The following is a 23,781-nucleotide window of genomic DNA, read 5'->3' as shown; positions in this document are numbered from 1 at the left end:
GCTTTTTATTTCTCTTTCTCACTGTTTACGTTTTAATTATGTTTTTTAAATCTCTTTCTCACATGCTGTTTTTATTTTAATTATGTAAAGCACTTTGAAATGCCTTGCTGCTGAAATGTGCTATACAAATAAAATTTGATTGATTGATTTTGAAAACAATTTAGTAATCTATATTTAAACGACTTGGTCAGATGTTGCAGATACCATAAATTGGTTTAACAGAGCGATAGTCTGAGCAGGTGGTTCATATGGAGATGTTCACAATTGATTTTTTCCAAGTCCAAGTCATGTCTTTAAAGACTGAAATAAATATTGTCTAATGAAATCCACAACATCTAGTTCACTTCTAACCCTCCATTGCTGTATGTTAGGATTCCAACCTTTCACTGTTGTCCTCAGGCCTAAATTACCTCATGAATCTTTAACAATGAGCTTTTGATCTTTTAATATTTATTAACAATAATCTTTTAATTATTTAATACTTATTTAACCAGATGACAATCCAGAATTAATAATCTAAATGGTTATTTGCATTATTTTGAACATTGTTCAAACGCAATATTTGTCTTTTTCAGAGCTGGATTTACAAGGAGTGGGCCCCTGAGCAGGGGCCAGTTTTGGTGCTCTATTCTCTAAGAAAAAAATTATATTACTAATGCAAATTACAAAACATTAGTTGGTGTTTCGATACATAAGGTATGAAGTGATGGTTGATAATTTGAATTCTTCTCCAAACCAATAACTCCATATTGTTCCCATAACGTCATCACTTCCAAATACTTGAACATTGTTTATATCCACAAAATATTAATATAATCATTTTGAGTTTTATATAAAGTACATACATTCATTTAACCCTTGTGCGTGCAAGGACTGAGGCAAATGATACAAGTGATACGGGTGTGGGGTTGGTTGGACCCCATTTGTAAACACAAGGGTTAAAAAAATGTTTTTATCTTCAAATACTAAAAATACATCCAAATTGTACCATTCTTGCTGGGGGTTTAACTTGGTCGCTAACAGTTTAAGTATGCTTTTAATGCAGAAATCCAATGATTGTCTTTCTGACTTCCAACATTTGTTACAGAGGAAATGTATGAGCAAGTCTAATAAAGAGGTCTAAGAGCGGCCTGCACAACATCAGATGTTTGAAATCTTCAGAAAAATCACTTCCAGCTGTGCTCAGATTGTTTGGGGAGTCAAACACCATCCCTTGGACAAAACCTTGGAAGTTTTATCAGATCCAAAACTTGCAGAGCTTGTAGATTTAGCAAACATAACAGCATACGCTGACTCAGCAATTTAAGCTCCCCAGGGGGAGGGAAACACCATGTACTATACAGCCAAAAGATTTTGTTTGTTTTCCCTCGCACATACAAACATAAGTGACATCCCATTATTTTTTGCAATCAAATGTTTTTATTTTAGTTGTTTTACATCCACAACAACATGTACATTACAGTATAGTTACATTAGGTGGGATACAACATAGAAATAGAAAAGGCAGTGTGACCCCCTCACCCCTCAACCCTCATCCCCAGGCGACCCCCTACCCTGTTCCCAAGGATCTCAAAGTGATAACAAATATGGAAGTGGACAGTTACAAAGATTAAATCATCACTTACAGTTACATATTGAAAGGATTACATAGGATTATGTTGCACCCTTTCTCTAACCAAAGAATAAGCTGCATCCCAAACTCTGTAAGTGAAGGTAACATAAATACTGGATTGTGCTATAAAATTACACTGTGTGACTGGAAAACACATAATACTGCCCCTTTAAATCTCAAGAGGTAGAACAAGAGACAAACTCACAAAATACGAAAGGTGTATTTGTCTAAAATGGCTCTGCAGAAGCTAATGTGCTGCTCTGCTCTCCAAAAAAACATGTTGTGTCAGAAAGCGGTTTCTCCAAAGTTCAATCTTCCTTCCTTGTACCTATTATAAAGGAGCCTCCCTGCTGCGACTTCCAGAGACGTAAAAATAGCAGTTATTTACACACAGTGCGCTGCTATTTTCAACCCTCCGTTGAACCGGTGAAGATGGGATGTGACAGCAGCCGGGAAGATGCTTAAAGAAAATGTTTCATCTTCTGGACCACTTCCGCAGTGGAAAGAGGTCTGCGGCTGTGCAGCAGTTGGATCGTGACTCTGTTTGTGAAAAACCTACTGGAGGTTGATTTTTCCTACACCTCAAAGTGAGGTGAGGAACAGGGTGGCACTTATGCACTGTTTGTATTTGCTCATGTTGGATCTAATTTTGTTTTTGTGAGACACAATGGGGAAGCCTGTCATTAGTCACTGTGGAAATGGTGGCTTATAATCCAAGCTAAACAACAGAGACTCTGTTTCTTCCTTCCTCTCTGCATTTTAAAAATGGTTTGTGATGGAAAAAGGAAGAACTTTTTCGTCCCTAATGGCTCACTATTTGCGGATCATTTTGGGAATACATGTTTGTGGATTTGTGAGCAAAATTACATGAGATGAAACCCATGTGCACACATGTAAGACAGCCAACAGACGGACGGCCAACGGAAGGCTGAGTGAAAGAAAAATGAACACATACCAAAGTGTTTCCACATTCGACTTTGTTAATGAGCAGATGGTCACACAAAGCTGCGTTTCAGCTGCTCGGTTTATACACCTTTAATGTGCCATTAGGGATAATCTTGAAATAATGGCAGTATTGGTCTGACTCCTATTCTTTTACAGACACTGTATGATGGGAAATGGCATCAGCTGAAGATTCTGGTGAGCCCTCAGCATGTCGTCAGTTTCCTTGACGACGAACTGATCCAAGAGATCACGCTGAAGCCCGTGGAGCCCATTTATATCAATGGAAAGACGCAGATTGCCAAGAAGCGGGGGTCACAGGTCACTGTACCGGTATGCGACAAATTCTTATTAACTTTAAACCCCAGTGAAGGCGGGCCCTTCCTGTTGGTCGTTGGTCAGACTTTGTGCAGACCCCACCTTCTTCAAAATTGTATCAAAAGTGATTTGACCTGTCCAGCATAGCTGCTTCAAGAAGACAGAGAGTTTTTATTTGTAATCAGGGTCAAATTATTTCCGACATCATTTTCCTACATCCAGTATTCCTTATTTTATAACCAATCTTTTATAGTAAGTAGAACAACATTTGACCAAAGATTTTTTACTGAAAACAAAATTGTTTTTAGTGAAAAAAAATCTCATACTTGACAGTTTGAAACAAAGTGACTAACAAATACTGTTTTTATGCCCGAGAATAAATGTGTTCAATTGAGCCCCAAGAAACATTTGAAAACTAGATGCCTTTTTATTAATACAGCAAATGTGCAAAATCCTTTATAAATTTTGGATTTGCAATTAAAAAAAGCCCCACAATTTTCTACCAATAATCCTTTTGACTGATTTTGCCCAACTTGACCAAAAGCTTACAGAGACTTCATGATCCGTTGTATTTACGGTTTGGGTTTTGTGTGGTTTTCATTCCTGTTTTATTATTTTTGGTTGTTGTGTTGTATCCTGGATATTTAGTTTATAAGTTTTCTTTAAAAAATTTAAGTTTCCTGGTCTCTGAGAGGCTGAACTTACAGTATTACAAAATTATCAATATATTACTTGAAAATGATCTCAAAACAACAATGCTATTGTTTATTTCTGGGACTATTTAACGTCCAGCAACATTTGTTATTGTGACAGGCCCAATCATGTATCAGTTTTATTTGTCTTTTCCATTAAGCAGTGCTTTGTGTTTGTCCGTCCAGTCATTTGGCTCAGTCTGGTTTTCTCTGAGTGTTTCTCCTGTTCTGCTGGTCCAGGTGGAGATCCAGAAGTTACGTCTGTACTGTGATCCTCACCAGAGCGAGAGAGAAACTGCTTGTGAAATCTACTCTGTGGTGAGCTGTTTGCCATTTTAATCTCTCAAATATATGAAAGTTGCTCACAGGAAGTTTGAATATATAAAATGTGTGTGTTTTTCTCTTTTTCTTTTATCCTCAGGATGATGAAAGGGTAAGGCAGATTTTTTTTTTCCTTTCCTCATGCATTTTAATTGGGCTTTTCTTCATAACTGAGCACCACTGAGACTTGGATGTCGCTACGGTGACATCACTTATTGGTTTGTTGACTTCTGTTCTGAAGCCTCAAATTTCCATTTTGGTCATTTAAGTCTTGGTTTCTGCACATATTATTTGGAAAAAGTTGAGAACAAATTTTCTGTTTGACCCAATATATTTATATAAATGTATTACAGGACTGCTTTTAATAGAATCACATAACAGAAGTAGACTACACTTAACTTTTTGTACAGCTTGGCAGGTTAGGGCTGTTGTTTATATAAAAACAGACTTGGCAGCACAAAACTGGAGTGAAGTATATGCTGCTGGAGGCATTGATATGTTTTAAATCAATACTAAGAAGGCTGTGGTTAATTTCTGTCATAACCACTAATAGTTAATTGTGTTTAAGTGGTCAGAACACTAGAATTCAGTGGTGTGGACAGTTGAGAAAAGTCAAACTAAGGTCAAAGTAAAAGTCTATTTTCTTGAACTTCTCATTGTGTTATAATGTTATCCTGTCATATAAAACATACCTGGTCTCTTGTCTTGATTCTCTCATGCATGTTTGAGAAATCCTTTAGTCTCCCATGGCAACGTGCCGTGCTAAACACCTGGATGGATCTTAGCTCTGCTTTCGAGACGAAGCTCCTCCTCTGAGCTGCGGTTTCCAAGCTTCCACCTCACAGAGCAGCCCTCCCCCACTCAGCTCCTTCAGACTAGCCAGCAGCAATTAGCAAACACCTGCTGGAACTGCATATCTGCTGAACTTATTATATAAGCTACTTCTCAGAGCGATACTGGTAAAAATATTGTTAAAGTGTTAATGGAGGAGCCATGTTGTGATGACTTCCTGGAAGCAGAGTTTCTTAAAGAGACAGAGACCCGATTTCAAAGCACTAAATTATGGAGTCAAATTTCTTGTTTAATATATATAGCTCTGGAAGAGACCACTTCAAATGATCAGTTTGTCTGAGTTTACTTTTAATAGGTTTATATTTGAGTAATATGATCATTGTTCATTCTATTCTATGAACTACTTACCACATGTCTCAGAAATTCCAAGCAAATATTTAGTATTTATTTGCAGAAAATGAGAAATGGTCAAAATAATAAAAAATATGCAGTACTTTTGGACCTCAAATAATGCAAAGAAAATAAGTTCATACTTATTTAGAAACAACAATACTAATGTTTGAACTCAAGAAGAGTTCAGAAATTAATATTTGGTGGAATAACCAGGAGGTTTTCAGTGTTGTTTAGTGCAGTGGGCTCTTCATGACTTCCAAAGCTCTATGACATTTCTATAACTGAAGGTAATATATATACTTAATTGTACTATACAATTACATTATGTGAGTGGAATACACATAATACTGCCCCTTCAAATCCCAAGTGGCAGAGCAAGAGACAAATTCACAAAGTAAAAAAGCATCAACAATTTTTAAAATAGAAAAAAAAATGTGCTGAAAATAAGTAGAAGATACAGTATATAGATCTAATATCATTAGACAAAACAAAAAGGAGAACTTACACAATCATTTGGAGCAGCACAAAAATAATATCCAGAAACCATGGGAAGTGCTCTACAGTTTAATTTAAAAACAAGCAGCAATAGGAACTTTTTCCAGTTCTTCTGATGATGCTTATGTAAAGCAAAGTGAAGATATGATCTTTTACCTACACTTTGTGTAGGTGAAATCTTGGATTTTTGCATTATTACTCTGCAGAACTGCACTATTGAATAAATAATTAAAATACCAAAATGGGTATTGACGCTTGTGAAATATGATAATTGAAAACTTTAATCAAATTTCTAACAAAGACATTTCAAGAGCAGAGTCTTAGAATGCTTAGCTGCTGAAATGTGACTGATTTGTCTGAACGTTTCCTTGTCCTCCAGTGTCCGCTGAATCGAACAGCCACCCCGGAACAAGAAGAAGAAGAAGACTGCAACTGTGCTCTCGGCCCACCAGGGCAGCGTGGCCCACCAGGACGGATGGTAATACACAAACAAATACAGAGGCGCTTGATGAATGACCCCACATTTACTCTTCTGATGAAATCAAATGTGTGTGTGCGTGTGTAGGCTGTACAAACAAAGAGATCAGGCTCTGACAGTGCTGTTTCTTTTCCACTTTTTTGATTAAACAATTATTGTCTGCCCACATCATATAGCATATATGGTGGATGCTAATTTCCTGTTATGTGCTGTATGAAAACGGGCAGGAAAAAAAAACTAAACAAAACAACAAAAAAAATCCCACAGCACATGAAAACCAGGAAACGGGGAAATGTAAATGACTGTTGATGTGGTTTTAGCACATCATGCAACAAAAATAAAACTAAACATATCAAGGCGTTCTTCTGCTTTCCACTAATGATCTGTGATGAGGTTCGGTTGTAATAAGTCTCTTCTGATGAGTCTTTGTTCATTCAGTGAAAATGAGAGCGGCCCAACCAGATGCACTACCAAGGCACTTATTTGTGCCTTTTTAAACTTACACCAAGAAACAGGCGGCTGAGTTTTCTCAGTTTTTATTTTCACTGTTTAATGCATATATCAAAAAATAACGACATGCTATGAAAGCCCATATGTTTTCAATGTGGCAATCGAAGTTATTGGAACAACTATATTCAACTATATTGGTAAAGAAATATGTATTTTCCAACACAGGGTTTCTTTACTGAACACACAATGTTGCTTTGATTGCTTTAGCATAAAAACACCAATAAAGAAAATCATGTAATAGTAATTATGCAGAAGAATATTTACCCCAAGCTTAATGTAAATGAATTCACATAAAATGTTGTTAGACTAACATACAACAACAGTGAATAATTGACTGACAGGCAAATGGTAGGTTCCTAAAGACAAGCTCATGGCGTAGCTGACAAAATAAAGCTGTGGTCAATGAGTATTTCTGCCAATCACATGATATTTTTTAATGCTACAGGGTTTCAGAGGTGAAAAAGGGAGGGAAGGACCACCAGGACCTGATGGTAAGCCTGTAAGTGCCGATCACTTTCATCACAATTATTTTCCTCAGGTTGCTCCCTCCATTCTGTAGGACACATACTGAATAAATGTGATGAAAATTATATCAACTTGTTTTTGTCCTCAGGGTAAAGAAGGTAAACCTGGTGAAGCCGGCCCTCCTGGATTTCCAGGGATAAAAGTAATGCTATTCTACTTTATATTTATGAGTTTTGATTGTGGTTAGAGAAGATTCCTTGCAAACCTATGGACATAGCATACTCAGCCTGTATCTAAATTTGTTATAAGTCATAGCTAATAAAATAATCAAAAATGAATGTCAGCAATAAAGTATATTGTCCTGTTCAGTGTACGTTGACATAAACTATTGACTTTAATTACAAAAATTAGTACACGTTCAGTGACATTCCAAATTCTCTGCCTTTATTGGACTGATGCTGAAGAAAACTTTGGTGGTTGCTTCCATGTTAATAAAATCCTCAGCATCACCAATATTGTAAATTACTGAACAGGCTACAGTAATTATCCAAAAATTGTTCCCACGTTAGCAAAACCATAACATAAACTTTCAGTTTTTAAAAAGTTGTTCAGATAAGTTTTAAACCACTGCTTGTTTTCCTGCATCAGCTAGCTAAGGTGTTATGCTAGAGCTAGCTTGTTGCCAGTGTATCCTAGAAAAAAACCTGTTTTTAAGTTTAGTTTAGCCAGGTTAAGATTAATTAATTTATGTTCACAGGGCTGACAGATCCTGAACTAAATTAACAGCTCCAACATGAAGGTCTCATGTGTTTATTATGATTAGAAAAATAGCAGACATTATGCTAATTCACAAATTAGCATATTGATTGTTAATCCCTATTCTCTCTTTTTGTTTTTGCTTATGTAAGCTATACTCTATATTGACTGAATTCTCAAAACAGCTGCTTTCTTTCCCAAATTGGAATGTTTTTGTTATTAGTATATCAAAGAAAATGTGGAATGAAAACGTCCCATTTTGGCTGAGTTTGTAAACGCAGTAACTTCAACCCTCTTAGTACTGTTAAGTCTGTGCAGACATTTGGCATGAGTTTTATTTTCTTTTGCCCTTAAAACTGTTGTTTTAAGGGCAAACAACAGTTTGCCCTTAAACAAACACATAGAAAAACACATAGAAAAACATATAGAAAAACATAATGACTGCCAAATACAGAGAGCCTAAATGTTCCTGGTAAAAGCAGCCAAAGTATATTTCTTAATTTGTCTACTGTCAAAAAGCTCTAACGTGAAACAGGTGGCTTTTTATGATTTTTGAAATACTGTGCAAAAAAGGTAATTCTGTTGCCAATGTGTTTATCATTCAGTGGAATGATAAACCAACAGAATTACCTTTTTGTTGAATAGCTAATCATACCAACCAAATCTTTTACTGCTGCTGTATTCTGACTTTTTAACCACGTGTTGCCATGTAAATTTGATTAAAAAAAATCCAAGTTAAAGCAAAAGCTGTTAACATTTTATGAATTTATTTTGCATATTTATACATATTTAGTAATCCAAACATCTTGATCAGGCAAACTGACTGTGGTGTCTTGGCTTATATTTGAAAATAGTTGTATTTGTCCCCAGGAAATAATAACATAGTGTGTATCCATCCATCTTTGGACACATATGTATGAGCATACAAACATACAGCACCACTAGTGTGACACCCCTCTAACTGAAGTTTCTGGTCTGAATAATTATCCGTCTGCTGGACAGGGTGAAGAAGGCCCCCAAGGACTAAGAGGAGAGCCTGGTGTTAAAGGTATCAAGGCAAGTACATGACACTGTAGTTTTTTTTTTCTTGTTGTTGAATCTGTTGTGTAGTTCTGACAATGCTTTGTTTCACTTTGCGCCCAGGGAGACCGAGGGGAACCAGGTCTAACGGGAGAACCTGGACCAACAGGACCACAGGTGAGAGTGGAAGAGTCAGGAAAAGGTTCTATAGGAATGTCTTTCTGCTTTTGTAACATTCTTAAAGGAGGCTGAACTTCTCTTGGCCTCATCTTCATGTCTGCCTTTGATAGTTTTTGCCTTTCAAAAAGTTATTTAACATACCCCGGTATTGTAGTTACGTTTGTACTTTCTACCCTCATAACCGTATTACTTCAAATTTAAAGACTTATTTTCTGACCAAAGCAAAGAACGCCTCTGTTCACCACCAAAGACTTTGATAAGCTTCTCCAGAGAACTGAAGTGATAGAAGCAAAGATTCACTGACTTGAGGTTAATGTTGAGGTCAAGGCAGGATTTGGACATGAGACAACCTTACATATGATTCAAAATAATGAAAGGACTGACAGACAATGACTCGGCACTATGACAACCCATCCTTTAGGTCTGAGGTAACCTTTACAGGATGAACCCTGCACTTAGACAAAACAGCGTGGCCACATCAGAGCCCAGATGTCCCCTCTTCGACCTCGGAACCGAGAACAAAACAAACAACAGGAGTTATCAATGTGGAATTCCACTGAAAAACAGGTTTGCTGCAATTCAGCAGGAGTTTACGAGGGAAACCTCAACTTCAAACATCAACAAGAGGTTTGAGAATCCAGACAGGTTCCTCCTAAAGTGAACCAGAAACCAGAAAATAACAGAATCGTAGATGTAAAACAAAGAGGATAAAATGCTCTGCCAACCCCATGATGTTATGCTTGATATGTTAGGAATAGTCCCATCAATTATTAATGATCACCCTGCAATTGAGCATTTAATCATACATGCTGGAGTGAATGATATTGCCAAACAAAAATATGAAATTCTGAAATCACCCGCTGAACACAATGGAAATCTCAAGATGTTCTGCAACCTCAGTCAACTCTGTTGGCAAACCCAGAATCTTCTTCAAACCGGACGGATTCTGTCTGAGTAAATGTGGGTGGAAATTATTCACAACAAATGTTTTCGGTGTCATGAATCAGAAAAACTGCTCTGCCAAAAGCAAAACACACATCTAACACCAGCACCTGTTTACCTTTAGTGGATTGCTGCAGCGGTGTCTTCACAGGTCAATCAATCCTCCAAGTTCTGTTCAGAGTTGCCTTTGATTAATAATAACTGGAGTATTCACTAGCATATTTGATGTCAATGATTTTGATGATGGCATTTGAGGACATATAATGATTGCTGCTTCTTCTTAAAGCTGCTGATTATTATGGAATATGTATATTATTAAAGGAGACAAAAGTGACAACATTTCAAAACTGTAAGACTTAGCTAATTGCAAGATACATTTCATACAGCTACTTCACCATAAAAGTCTGTTGGTTTCTGTATTTTTTTTTTATTCCTTTTGTCCAGGGACTTCCTGGAGAGAGAGGTGAGGCAGGACCTGTAGGAGAAACTGGTCTTAAGGTGAGATTAAATAATTATTAAAAAATGGAAGCTGAACTGAACAAAATTGCATTTTCTCCAAAAAAGCAGCGTTAACTGGTATGGCTAAGCTGATCTGACAAAGAAGCTGAACTGAAGCAGAAGCACTTTTAAGATACAAACTTACATAAATATTAAACTATTTTGATTAAATGTGTTTAAGTAATGCAATAGAAAAAAAGTCTAAATTACCAGGACTATATGGAGAGTTGAAATGAAAATAAAATAAAATAAATAAATAAAACAAATACTTCATTAAGTCAATAGTTGTAATAATTTCATGTGTCAAACTCGCCCATCAAAGTTCATGGGCGGGGCTTATACCAATCTGTTGAGCTCCACTACCTTGTAATGGAGGACTTTCATGAACAACATAAAAGTCATTCAGACTCCATGATAGAGTCATGGGGAATCTTATGATAATCTTACATAGTGTTGACAGATAATGTAAGATGCTCTGAAAAAAATCAGGCTAAGTGGAGTTCATCAGTGTTGTAGCCCCGCCCACAAACCCGCCCTCGACTTTAATGCCTGAAGTCGAGAGATAAAATTATTTTATGGTGATGCTGCAGAAACAAGAACCATAAAATAAGTAAATACATATTTAATTATTTATCTACATATGTTATTACATTTTTGTATTTTAATCATTTAATGGCACATTTAATAATTTATTTACCTATTATGTAAATGATTTAAACATTTTATTAAATATATTTATTTCATGGTACATTTAATCATTGATTTATTGATGTATTTTTTCAATTTTGTCTCTTTTAGCCCTCCATATATCTAGCCTAGTTTCACAGAGCTGGACGTATCTAACAGCGTTTTTGTCTCCAACCAGGGGGAACCAGGACCACCCGGTATGGATGGAGCGGCAGGGCTAACAGGACAGAAGGTCAGTACAGAAAAGTTTGTTTAGATTGGACACAATATAGAGTGTACCATATTTATTCTAGTGACTTGGATTATTTTGGCTTGCAATTCTTTTCACAAGACAACTCAGTTTTAGTCAGACAATTATATAACGTATATCCTCTATTAAAACAATTAATTCAGAAGAAGTGTGAGATGCGCATATAAAAACATAACAGATATGTGAATGTATAGACACGCTGCATGTTATAGTTTACAATTTTGTGCATGCAAAGAACATTGGAGGGCAAAAGAGGATTCTTTCACTTGCCATCCATTAAAAAATTTGGATGGTATATGTCATGGTAGAACAATTCCAATAACAAAACGAAACCTGGAAATGTATGGATTATTAATTTAGTGGAGCGCCCCGCAGCAAAAAAAAAAAAGAAAATGCAGAAAAACCATTGAAGAAAAACTCAAAACCAGTCGTGTTCTTTTTTTTTTTTGCTCTCTGTGTTGACTATGCTACACACAAAAACATAAATTGCAACTTATTGCTGTAGGAACTTATTGCTATTGCAATACGTTGCAACAGCAGCTCCACAGCTCCACTAGTGTATCAAGATTCAACACCAAAAGCGCAAAAACCTTTCCCACACAAAGACCAGAACATTCAGTCTGTTACAGTTTTATGTTTCCAGTTTTATGTTTCCAGGCATAATGTTTATTTTGTAATTATTAAGTGATTGAACACAGCAGTGGTTGATTAGCTAACATATCTCAGTTACGTTTATCATAGTCAAGCTAGCATAACTGACCTATTTCCCTCTCCCTCGCTTTTTTTTTCTTCCCCAATTAGAACTTTTTCCTGACCTGTGAAATGTGACACTCTTGGACCTCGTCATCTAGTTGCCATTATGGCGACAAATAGTAGCAAAGAACTGCATCTCTCTTTCTTTTACATCACACGTACATTTAAGATTTAGAGCTTCACGGTGACAACCTGACAGCTAAAACCAATGCTAGCTATCGTCAACAAGCAGATTTTTTTAACCTCCATCAGTGAGATGGAAGGCGGGATCTTGCACGTGTCATATCACGTTGCAACACATCTCTACATCTTTAAACATTGTTTTGACAATTACGTAGTTTGACCCAAAATTAGAGCTTCTGCAAAAATAGTTTATCCTGCTAATTATCATAGTTTTGTTCTTTGGGTTCTGGGGGAAAGGAAATTTAGCAATACTAGTAGCTAAACACTTACAAGTTAATATTATTTTATAAGAAAAACTACGGAAGAATAAAACACCAGTGTCATCGCGTAAAACAATGAGCTTGTCACTCATTAATACCACATGATCAGAGTGAGTCTGAACTATAGGTTACATGAGAAGTCCTCCTGTGGTAACTTCGCCCAAGCTAAATGAGAGAGCACAAGCACACATCTGCAAGCATGTGAGCACGCCCACCAACAAGCAAGTGTGTGATGCTATTTGCAGTCCTCTCTGAACTCAACTTTGTCTTAGTAATTTTAGATCCTTCCTGTTATCATGATAAACTGTTTTCCCCAAGAATCTGGAAGTGTTCTGCTCCAACAGCTGCGTTTGTGTGTGTATGTTTCTATGAAGTGAAGTTAATATAGAATGACAACTCACTGCTGCTAACTGTGTGTTAGAAAACAACAACAACAAAGAAACCATACTAGGTATTTATTTTTTTTGAAACAAACAACACAAAGTTGCATTAAAATGTGCCACTCTGTAAAAACACAAAATCTTACTAAGTATTTTTGGCTTAATTTCTAGTGCAAATATGTAAGTACAATTGAAAAACTGAAACTATATAATATATGACATTAAAATAGATATATTGTGTTAACAACTGGTTGTTAATGCTGGTGGAAAAGATAAAGATGACAGGAAGTGGTGGGAGGAAGATGGCCCAGCAGGTTTTTAATGAACTTATATGATTTTAACTATTTCTTATTCAGTGGGAACACCACATTTGCGAAATTGTGTTTTTTCTCGACATTGGCAGAACATAGACAAAGTTTGATGCACATTTATAATGGAAATGGCTTCTCCTGCTTTCCCTAATCAGCGGCTAAGCAAGTCGGATTGTGTTCACACGTCTCCAGTCAGCACAACAAACAGCTCATATCCTCAGCAGGCTGTTTTTTTCTGGGAATCTGGGTATTCTAATGACCCAAGGAAGTTTTTCTACACTCCCCAGTTAGCATAGAGTTAAATATTTGTTAAAGTAAGAGACGTCTACAGTCCTGCTTATGCTGCAGAGCAGAAGTACAAATCTCACAGAGCCTGCAGGGAGTGAGCAGTCAGTGATAATAAGAAAACAAAATAAAGATCCACATGTGAACCAAATTAGCACGCGGTGTGGTCGCCCGGGGAAACATCGCCGGCCTTCCGTAAAAGATTTCTTCTCTGTCATCCGTGACAGCTCCATTGCATGTTAATGAGGCCTACAGTTAGATAAACTGTGATAGGCTTCAGGCTGTCACTGTGGCCTCTAATCATTGTCCTGGTCCATTTTAGCATCCACACAATAAGGCAAATTTCCAGCAAACAAGAGAGTGACGTGGCAGTGAAGATTAAAACATATCTTTGATGAAGGATTAGGTCTGTTATTATCAGAGTTTATAATTGTGATTAGGAGACGCTCAAGCTCAACTGGGGAGGTGTGAAGTTTGATGTGACAAAGATACCGTTTCGCATTTCTTCCCTATAATCAGGAAATGTATAATTGTCATCTGCGAGAACAGTAAGTGGTTTCAGTGTTTAAAATGAGAAACTTACTTTTGAACCCCTGAATGATGACCTACTATCAACAAAATTACCAACTTGTGCAGACAAACGATGGAAATCAAAACAAAGCAAGTGAAAGTCAATGTTGGGTTATCTTTAACCTCTGTGTTTGCAATTTGCGAGAGACTTCAGAGGCCACCTAAAAATAAAACTCAGCTTAACTCTAAGCTGCTGTTAGACCACCAAATCGTAGGATCTGGAAGAAGCAAAAAGGAGGTCTATATGTTGTGTTTGGGGTTTGGGTTCACACCATAACCACCACTGATCTTCCTCATCCATCCATCCATCCATCCATCCATCCATCCATCCATCCATCCATCCATCCATCCATCCATCCATCCATCCATCCATCCATCCATCCATCCATTTATTTTCTGTACACCCTCGTCCCTAGAGAGGTCGGGAGGGGTGCTGGCCACTGAACTTCCTGTTTAATCCTTTTGGTCTTGATTTCACATGCAGCATTTAGATCAAAATTTGGAATAAGTGTTATGGAAGCATGAATCCAAAAAAATATTCCTTCACCAGAAAAGGAGGTTTTGGATTGATCAGTCAGACAAAACTCACAATTTATTCAATGATGATCTTTGAATAAATTGCCAGCAATTGTCAGCAATGGTTCATGACATTGCTGACATGAACCAATCTCTGTATGTCTGTATGTGTTCTCTGTATGTCCTCAAACATGACCATGAGGCTTGTGTCTCTGTTTAAGCTTCTTCTTCTGTAATGTTAAATGCAGCGTTCAGTATGTTTGTTAGAGGGAAACAATTGAATTGGAGTCTGTTTTCTTTTGAAGTGTCTCACCGCACTACGCACATATAAAGCCCTTGCGAGCGGCAGACCTCACAATTACACAGCCGAGACGCCCACCACCGCCCAATAAATGACAACAGGACATAAATCTTGGGATGTGTAGAACAAGAGAAAATAGACAAGTCCAGAGAAATTGGTGTGACGCTGTCCTTGTGTGAAGGCAGACTAATCCCCGTCCACGATTACGTCCTCTTAAAAGCTGAAACATCGTCACATCTGGGAGCTTAAGTTCTATAAACAAATGTCAATAAAAAATACAGGCTTCTAAAAAAAACACCGGGAACCACAATTGAATATATTTTGTGTCTGGAACATTGTTTCAAAGCAAGGATCAAGCAAGACAGTAATTAATTTGCTACAAACTCTAGGATGTCACAGTCGAGGTCTGTAAATGGTTTCTTTCCGTAAATGAAGCTTGAACACAGCATTAGCCTGACAAGACAAGTTGGATGCAACAGCCAATGCAGAATACAGGTCAACCCAAGGAACACAAAGTAGTGTGTCTAATTACAATTCCCAATACTTGTGCTTTATTGTTGCTAACTTGCTTCCAATAAAACAAGGCCTTGCAAAAGTGCAAAATACCCTTTGACCCTTTCCAAATTTTGTCACATAAGAACCACAAGCACTTAAGATTTTATGTGATAGAACAACAGAAAATGGTGCATGACATGATTTTTAAATGGTAGTGTGGGTTTATTTTCAGCCCAACTATCAGTAAGGCAAACAAATGGTAAGGCCCAAGGACAAAGGCACAGAAATAAATAAAAAAAAAAGTTTAAATTTAGTACAAAATAGTTTACAAAAATCCATGAAAAAGCTCATTTTTCAAAAATCTGGAAAAAGGAAATGATGTCAACCAAGACAAACATGGCTTGTCTTACACATATAACACATAAAACAGACCTAGCAATTAAAGGCAAATGAGCGGTAACACTAAGAAACAACTATGACAAGCACATGGAGATAATTCAAAACAACAGATTATAACTACAACACAAATGTTAAAACTAAGGGTCTTTTCAACCCTAATTGTCCTCTTGGCACCAAATTTGCAACATTTGTTTCACTTCCAGCTGCTTTTGACCATTGTGCTACAATGGTGAAAAGTAAACTTTAACTTTCTTAATGTAATTTCTTCCTTTGTGGTTTTGGCTGTATGCTCATGGTTGTTCTAGTAGAACAGGGGTATTTAACTCCAGTGCCCGAGGGTGAAGTGTCCTACAACTTTTAGATGTGCCCCTGGTAAACAGTACTGAATCAAATGGCTTAATTACATCCTTAGTATTCAGTCATGTTCTCCATATTCCTGCTAATGCCCTGATTATTTCACTCAGGTGTGTGGAAGCAGAGACACATCGAATAGTTGCAGGTTACCGGTCCTAGAGTACTAGAGTTGGAGACCCCTGTGCTAGAAGGTAAACCTCTGAACAAGTCTGAAGCCTTTTGGAGTCCCTAACAGATTCTCTTCCAGGATTGCTTTGTATAAAAAAATGTCCTGATAACATGGTCCTTCTACCACCATGTTTCATGGTAGAGATTGCTGAATACAAATGCAAGCTAGACTTTTTCAGATTTGTACTACAATTTTGTAAACATTTTTAAGTCATTCACTTCAAAATCATGCTGTTGGTCTGCCATATAAAATCCTAATAATAGTGATAATAAACTTTGCTTTACATCTGTGATTAGCATGTGTGAAGCTTTGCTGTGACTTTTCCTTCCAAGATCAATTTGTAGATAAACAGCCGGGGACAATTATGAATGACTAAGGGAACAATCCGGCCTGTGTTTGCAGGGCGAAGATGTTTTCTTGGAATGATGTTGTGTGATGGGGGTGAGCTGCTGTTCTTTAATGTGTGCGGGATCCAGTTGAACTGGTTGTGGAATCTGATAAGGCTTATTCCTGGCTTCCATTAAGGGGCTTTTCTGGGCACATATAGTTTGTAGGTGACCACGGGGCATAACCACAACACTATGGTGAGATAAAGCTGAGGAATCACTGAGGAGGATCTAATGGCTGTGACTTAGACATGTGGCAGAAGCACTTTTGATTTTTTACCATATACAGCGCCTACAAAATATACTCAAACCCTTGAATAATTTACACTTTGTATTGCTTTTGCAACTTTTCCCTTCCCAAAAAAATGTCACAATTGAATAGAAGTATTTAACATAAAGTAAATACTCCAGCCCCCATGTATCTTTAACCGGATGCTTCGGGTCATTGTCTTGGTGGAAAATAAATGTTCTCTGAATCCGCATCTCTGCCAGATGGAAACTAACCATCCTCAAGGATTTCCCTGGATTTCTCTTAGTTCACTTTACCTTTAACTTTTACAAGCTTTCACGGATCTGGATGGTGTGCTTGTGGTGTTGTTCAGTGTCTGCCTAATATAGCATCTTGTCTAAGGACCACATAACTCCATTTTTGGTTTCATTAGGCCAAAGAATTTTTTTCTACTTAAAAGTTCTTTGGTGGGAGACATGCTAAAAGACATGTCTCCCACATGTCTTTTAGCAAATTGTAGTCCAGCCTTTATCTGAGTTTTCTTCAACAATGGTTTTCTTATTGCTTCTCTCCCATAAAGATTTGACTTGTGAAGAACCTGGGCAACAGATGTAGTTTGCAGAGTCTCTCCCATCTCAGCTATTGAAGCTTGTACCTCCTACAATGTAGGACTCAGCATGACTCAGTATGTGCAGATTATTCCCTTATTTTCATGTTTTTGGGTTTATAAAATGGACAACTGTTTTTGACATCCCGGTAAGGGGAACATGGCCTTAAGTTTTCTGTTGGCTTTTTAGTTTGAAATGAATAGAACTGATAATGACAGTTTCATCACATGAGAACAAACCAGTATTTACCCTTGAGACATAGTAAATTAGAACTCAGTGGTAACCTAACAGAATGACAATCTGATTGCAAGATCATTGAAGGAATCCAGAGGGCATGTGATCTACAAATGAATTCCAAGCCTGTTGTCCCAGAATACATTTTACAGCTTGTTTTACATGGCCATTGCTAGTACCAGTGAAATGCTGTGGTTCACTCTGCAGCTTCTGGGTTCTGACAGATTGCTGAGGGATTATTTGGATATGTTTGTTTGTGGTCTTTAGTTTTTTTTGTTTTTACAAGCCGCCTGCCTGTCCACTCACTTGATGCAAGAGCTCTCACCACAGGACTCACCACACAAGCTGTGCCCATGCATCAGTAAAAACTGCTGCCAGATATGAACTCATGACATAACCAACAGTGTAAAAAAACCCCAGAAAGTCCCTGAGATTTTCAGTACAGGCATGTGGCTTTGATTGATACTAAAACCAATGTCTGAATCAATATTCAGACAGTAGCTTCTGGGTTCCGGAATGAAAATGCAGCGTGCAAATGTCAGATAGTCCTTTTTCATGGCTCTTCTGCTCACCATGAACACTGCTTGCTTCTTGCTCACCTAGTTTGTGTTAATGTTCAAGAAGGTGTACAAAAGAACATTACATAATGTTGGAAGTCTTCATACCTCTTAACCGGTTCCATATTTTGCTATTTTCCACCCACCAAACTCAAAAGGCTCCTGCATACTCAAGCGAACTGTACGAACCCTGTGACCCAGGGGTGCCCAAAGTCCAGTCCTCGAGAGCCACCATCCTGCCAGTTTCAGATGCATCCCTGTTTCAACTCACCTGAATCAAATGAATGGCTCATTATCAGGCCTCTGTAGAGCTGATCCTGGTCTGTTGGAGTAAGAATACTTCTAAAACTTGCAGGATGGTAGCTCTCGAGGACTGGACTTGGGCACCCCTGCTGTGAGCCATGCAGACTGCACAAGCACTTTCTGCACACATTTGGAATTTCATTGTCAAGTGTACCAATTGTCTGCATTCCTTGTGACATATTCCTTTATTTCCCACAATCCTAGTGGATACTTACAAGTTTGGTGAGCTAGTTAGGCGTTTATAATGGCAGCCTCTACACGGCACGGGACAGAGTGGCAGTCACATTGCTTGTTCTTGCGACTGGTTGTGCTGACTAACAACTTTATCATCCCGGTGTCACATGCAAAACAATTTGATGTGAACACTGTGCTGAGCAGTTTACACAGAGTGTGCGTACGTGGTCATAAAAATTGTTCTTTGCGCGGACTTCGACTTTGAGGCCATGTTGAGTCTGCATTGAGTATATGAGGACATCCACAGACTGAAGTACACTCAGGTATGTTGGAGCCTTAAGAGCTGAATTCAGATTACATGTGACAGACTAAGAAGTGCATAACTGTGAAATGGGAGGATATGATTCATGATTTTCATCAAATGAAATAGTGGCTAGATGAAAGCCACTGAAGATGATATTATGACTTACTCCCCCACGTCCAGAATGTTATTTCTGGCATAAGGACTTGACTATACATCTACCCCAATATTTAATTTCATCCCTGTGAAACATTAGCTATGCCAGCATGTTTCTCTGGGGACACTTATCAGTAAGAGAAGGACAGCATGGACGGAACTAAACACCAGATAATTCTATTAAAGGTTGGAAAAGGCTCAAGACTGCAGCAGAGGTTAACCTTCAAGCAGGTTGGTGATAAAACCTGCTTTAAGGTGAGCACCTGCCTTTTTTCGTCTGGAAAAAAAGTGCCTTACTGAATTTTTGTATATGTTTATTGTATTGCCCAAGATAGCATTTCTAGACTTATAGTACTACATTTACATAGGTGTTTCACTTAACAAGGATATAAGGATTTTATAACTTTTATCTGGACATGGTTGATTAACTCATTTTGCCAGAAAAAGTCCAACGGCACAACATGGCACCACCTCTTTTTACTGTTTGCCACTAATGCCTCTCACTAGATTTCTCAGCTACAAGGCTTGTGTTAGCTTGCCAATTGTTAGGCATAAGAAGGAAAATTAATATCCCCACCTCACCAATAAAAATAAAAACAGCATCAGCTGAATAAATCTTTGAAAATATCAGAACAGTTTACCCTAAAGTACTTTTTGTGGCGAGGAGTGAAAGGATGTTAACTTCCTCTGTCAAACTTCTTAAAGTGTCACAATAACATAAAACAAGACCACACTATGAGTAACAGCAGCACTTTCATTTATGTTATGTGCCAGTGTGGAATCAAAAAAGTTTAGGGTTTCTCTTCTGATGCTTTCAGTACTGAAAGGGAAAAAAATAAGGAGGTTGGTGCATAGCAGTAAATAAGTGTTTCCTGTCTTGGTTCTACTGGAGCTGCATTCTACTTATCTGGATAAACAGATGTCAAAGAGCAACAACATGCAAAAACACATCCAGACTAATGAATTTCCAATTGGATTGATTAAGCTCAGCAGCACAAAAGGAAAATAAAATCAGCAGACCATTAAAATGGTGTCTTTATGTTAGTATCTGTTAAAAATAAAAAATCAGTCAAATAGCTCATGCAATGTCACAGTGGTCTTTAAATCATTGCACTGGCTTTTTAAAATGTCGTTGACATCTTATAGGACTCTGGATGGTCTTGGACCTAACTACATTTCAGGTCTGGAGCATGCTAGCTCCTCTTCACTCTGCATTCCCACAACCAACCAGGGGAATGTAGGATTTAACTTCTAGGCTATCTTGGCTCTGGAACAAACTACCTGAAAAGCTGAGATGTGCATAAGCTGTTGGTTCCTTTAAATAAGGAGAGACTGCTGTTTTCCCACAAATGTCAAATTTTACTTTTATTTTTTAAAAATCTTGTATGTTAGGTTTTAACATTCTTCCTTTTGCTTCCTCTTTTGTTTTCAATCCTTCCATTGTTGAATGGCGCTGTGAAAATGCACCTGCCTTGCCTTGTGTGCTTGACAGTTTCCTGTTTTTCTTTTATTGTTTTATCAATTCAACCTGCTGGGAAACACAGATGTATAATAGCCCTTTGGGTAATTCTGGTGTATTTACATTTCTATGATTATCTCTGTGCATAATATATTCTAAATAAACAAATAAGTTTCTGCTACAGAGAGCAGATAGATAGAGGATTGTTGCCTACCAGATGTAAGACGTTGGACAATTTTAATAGGACATCAAAACAAAGCAAACAAACAAAAATAGTCCAGTGAATCTAATATCATCATTGTTTTTAATGTGGAATGCACTGCCATGGTTCTTGTCTCCTCAGGGGGAGACAGGTGATGTTGGACCAGCTGGTGATGTTGGACCTAAAGGTGCCCCGGTGAGTTCACATAAATATTACGTTTGTGAGTACATGTATGGCCATGGTCTTTATAACAAGGTCCTTATCTGGTTCCAACCTCATAGAACCATTGGAGCTCAACCCCAGACAAGCCTAATCCCACAGGAAACATTCCAGAGATGCTTTATACTGAAGTCGGACTTGTTTTGGGGGTACAAAATGTTAGTTGATTGGTGAACAGCGATTCAGACAAAGATATCATACAGTTATATGAGAAGAAGCCCTAGAACATTAACCGTTTTAAATCCTCAAGATAAAACTCTACCCTTTGAAACTAACATACACACCGAGACTCTAAATGTCCACATTTTAGTATCTGAGTGGAAAACTCATCACAGTCACACCCTGCAACCACAACCACACTCTCAATTTATAGAAAACAGTTATGACTGCACATTCAAATACATAAACAAAGCAACAAAAAGTTCTTATTTTTCTGTCTTTCGCTCATTGTCCCCTTTTGATTAGTGAAATCCAGATATTCCCTAACATGTATTTTGCAATGCTTGATCATTCTATTTTATAGGTGAAACCCACATTTACACACTGGTGGAAGCACACACTCCTCTGTACATCCATACTGCTTGCAGTGTTGCGTGCTGAGCAGACTCCCCGCTGGAACGTAAAGCCAAACTCCCCCTCCCTATTCAGACTCACAGGAATCTTCAACTCTGAATGCAGTTAGTTTTATGGTTCCATACAGTTTTACTGTACTATTTATTATCTTGTAACACAATCATCATAAAAATGTTTCCATGTTCATTCCATCGAGTTGAAGATTTACTGTTCTACTCACAGACACGCAAACCCTGTTTGTAAAAGAAGACCCATAGATCATCAAATGTGATCCAGACTTTAGAATAATGTGAAAGAGTCCTTTAGTTTAGAGACAAAAGGAAGCTGTCAAGCAGATGCTAACTGTGGCACTACCACAGAAGCTAACATCTAGACTAGAGTCTTCCTTATCTGCGCACTTGGGGATGCGGCTAATTAGTGCTCTGGAAACACTGGCCTAGTAGCATAACCTAGCTTGAAGCACTGGCCTTCTGATGAAGGCTCTAAATAACAGTTTGCCTTTGCTTCTCAAAGTCTCATGCTAACAGTAGCTACACACTGCTTTGGGATACGCTCAATAATGAGATATGTTCTAATGACATTACTGTGTTAAAAAAGAAAACAGAACTCCTGGAATTTGGTTACAAACTGGACTTACTGGCTGTTAAAGTTGTAACTATCAGAAAGAAAAGCTCAACTCCTCCTTGCTCTTGGTTAATTTAGTCTAATAATTTCTCTGTCTCGCTGTCTCGTGCTTGCCGTCTGCTCTCCTCAGGGTGGAAGTATGATTTGGTTTTGAGGAGCAGATTGAGCTTCACATAGATCATGCATTCTCATCCATCCACAGACCTAATGACAGAGCTGAAAGATACGGGTTGAAAATGACTACAGTCACAATGGAGAGCTAAATGTAGATGACGAGAAGCTGAAAAATAAAATAAATCAATGAGATATGCTTTCACATCAGTCTCCAACAGTAACCATTTATTTATTAATTTTTTTAAAAGTGTTGTCAAGGGGATCTGAGAAGTTGCTAAGTATCAGGGAAAGAATTCCTATGCAGGCAATGCTAAGATTGTATTCAGCATTAGCTTGTTTAGCACCAGTGCTAATGCTTGATTCAAATTTATTACCAAGATGTAGTTCTTTACAATTTACCCTTTAGTTGTTAGGAAAATGTAAATGACAAACCAGTTGTTAACTATTCTCCTGTTTAACCTAGGAGGAGAACCAAGATGTCTGAAATTATGTTAACAACTAGATTAAACTAATTTGAGAAAGTACATTTTATTAAATGTTCTAGATTTAACTCAAGTGTATTTTATTTCAGTGTCTTTCTACTAAAATAAAAGGGATGTAAAATATTACATCATTGTGTATTGGTTCTTTCATCTATCTGTGTGGGTCAGTAACAGTAGTAATAAGGTGGTAGTAAACATGATAATCACAGACATACTAAAATGATAGAGCACAGGTGATGTTGTTTTAACAGCAGTCATTCCAGAATTTATGATTGAACTCATCTTGCCATGCAAAAACCTGTTGATTCTGGACTTATCCAAACACACTGCTAAGGATCATCTTTCGTGCTCTATATTCAAGTAATGAAAATATGTTAAAGAACATGTTAAAACTTGGCACTAAAGCATGTTTTCAAAGTTTGAACCTTTAGCTCTTTGCAGGCAGGCCTTGGGGCTTTGGCTTTTGATTTGCTTTAAGATTTCTGTTTTTTCAGCACGCTCAAAATCATCACCTTTACCTATGAAAAAAAATGCCTGGTCAAGCAAGAAAATGCAAGCTATCACCTCCTATTCATACTGCCATAAACAGATTTGTTCCAACACAACTCCAGTGTTTCAAAGATTGTTTTTCAAATTGTAAAACTCCAAGATGGAAAAAATATAAAGTTACTCTTCCTGCTTTGGGTTGTCAAGATGTACTTTAAGAAGGAATCTGAAGAAATATTCTAACTCTTTCAGAATAACAGAAAATGTTAGCATGATGGAGGCTGTGGAGAAATTCTTGTTCTATAATATTTTTTCCAAGTACTGTAAAAAGCTACATGTAGTGCTTT

General features: G+C 37.5%; 1 protein-coding gene across 1 annotated transcript in view; it reads left to right on the top strand.

The window, feature by feature from the left end:
- Nucleotides 1-23,781, top strand: part of LOC106922103 (uncharacterized) — a 47,906-nt gene that overhangs the window by 5,958 nt on the left and 18,167 nt on the right. Inside the window, exons 8-18 of the mRNA XM_088001381.1 lie at nucleotides 2,714-2,887; nucleotides 3,805-3,882; nucleotides 3,986-3,997; nucleotides 5,945-6,043; nucleotides 6,999-7,052; nucleotides 7,167-7,220; nucleotides 8,777-8,830; nucleotides 8,918-8,971; nucleotides 10,361-10,414; nucleotides 11,280-11,333; nucleotides 21,078-21,131. Of these exons, the coding sequence (XP_087857507.1) occupies nucleotides 2,714-2,887; nucleotides 3,805-3,882; nucleotides 3,986-3,997; nucleotides 5,945-6,043; nucleotides 6,999-7,052; nucleotides 7,167-7,220; nucleotides 8,777-8,830; nucleotides 8,918-8,971; nucleotides 10,361-10,414; nucleotides 11,280-11,333; nucleotides 21,078-21,131 (741 nt within the window). The remainder of the gene's footprint in view (nucleotides 1-2,713; nucleotides 2,888-3,804; nucleotides 3,883-3,985; nucleotides 3,998-5,944; nucleotides 6,044-6,998; nucleotides 7,053-7,166; nucleotides 7,221-8,776; nucleotides 8,831-8,917; nucleotides 8,972-10,360; nucleotides 10,415-11,279; nucleotides 11,334-21,077; nucleotides 21,132-23,781) is intronic.

The sequence above is a fragment of the Poecilia mexicana genome, unplaced genomic scaffold (assembly GCF_051168715.1).
Source record: "Poecilia mexicana isolate PSO_F unplaced genomic scaffold, ASM5116871v1 scaffold_20, whole genome shotgun sequence".
In the NCBI taxonomy this organism is placed as follows: domain Eukaryota; kingdom Metazoa; phylum Chordata; class Actinopteri; order Cyprinodontiformes; family Poeciliidae; genus Poecilia; species Poecilia mexicana.
This window is presented reverse-complemented; position numbering and strand designations above follow the sequence as displayed.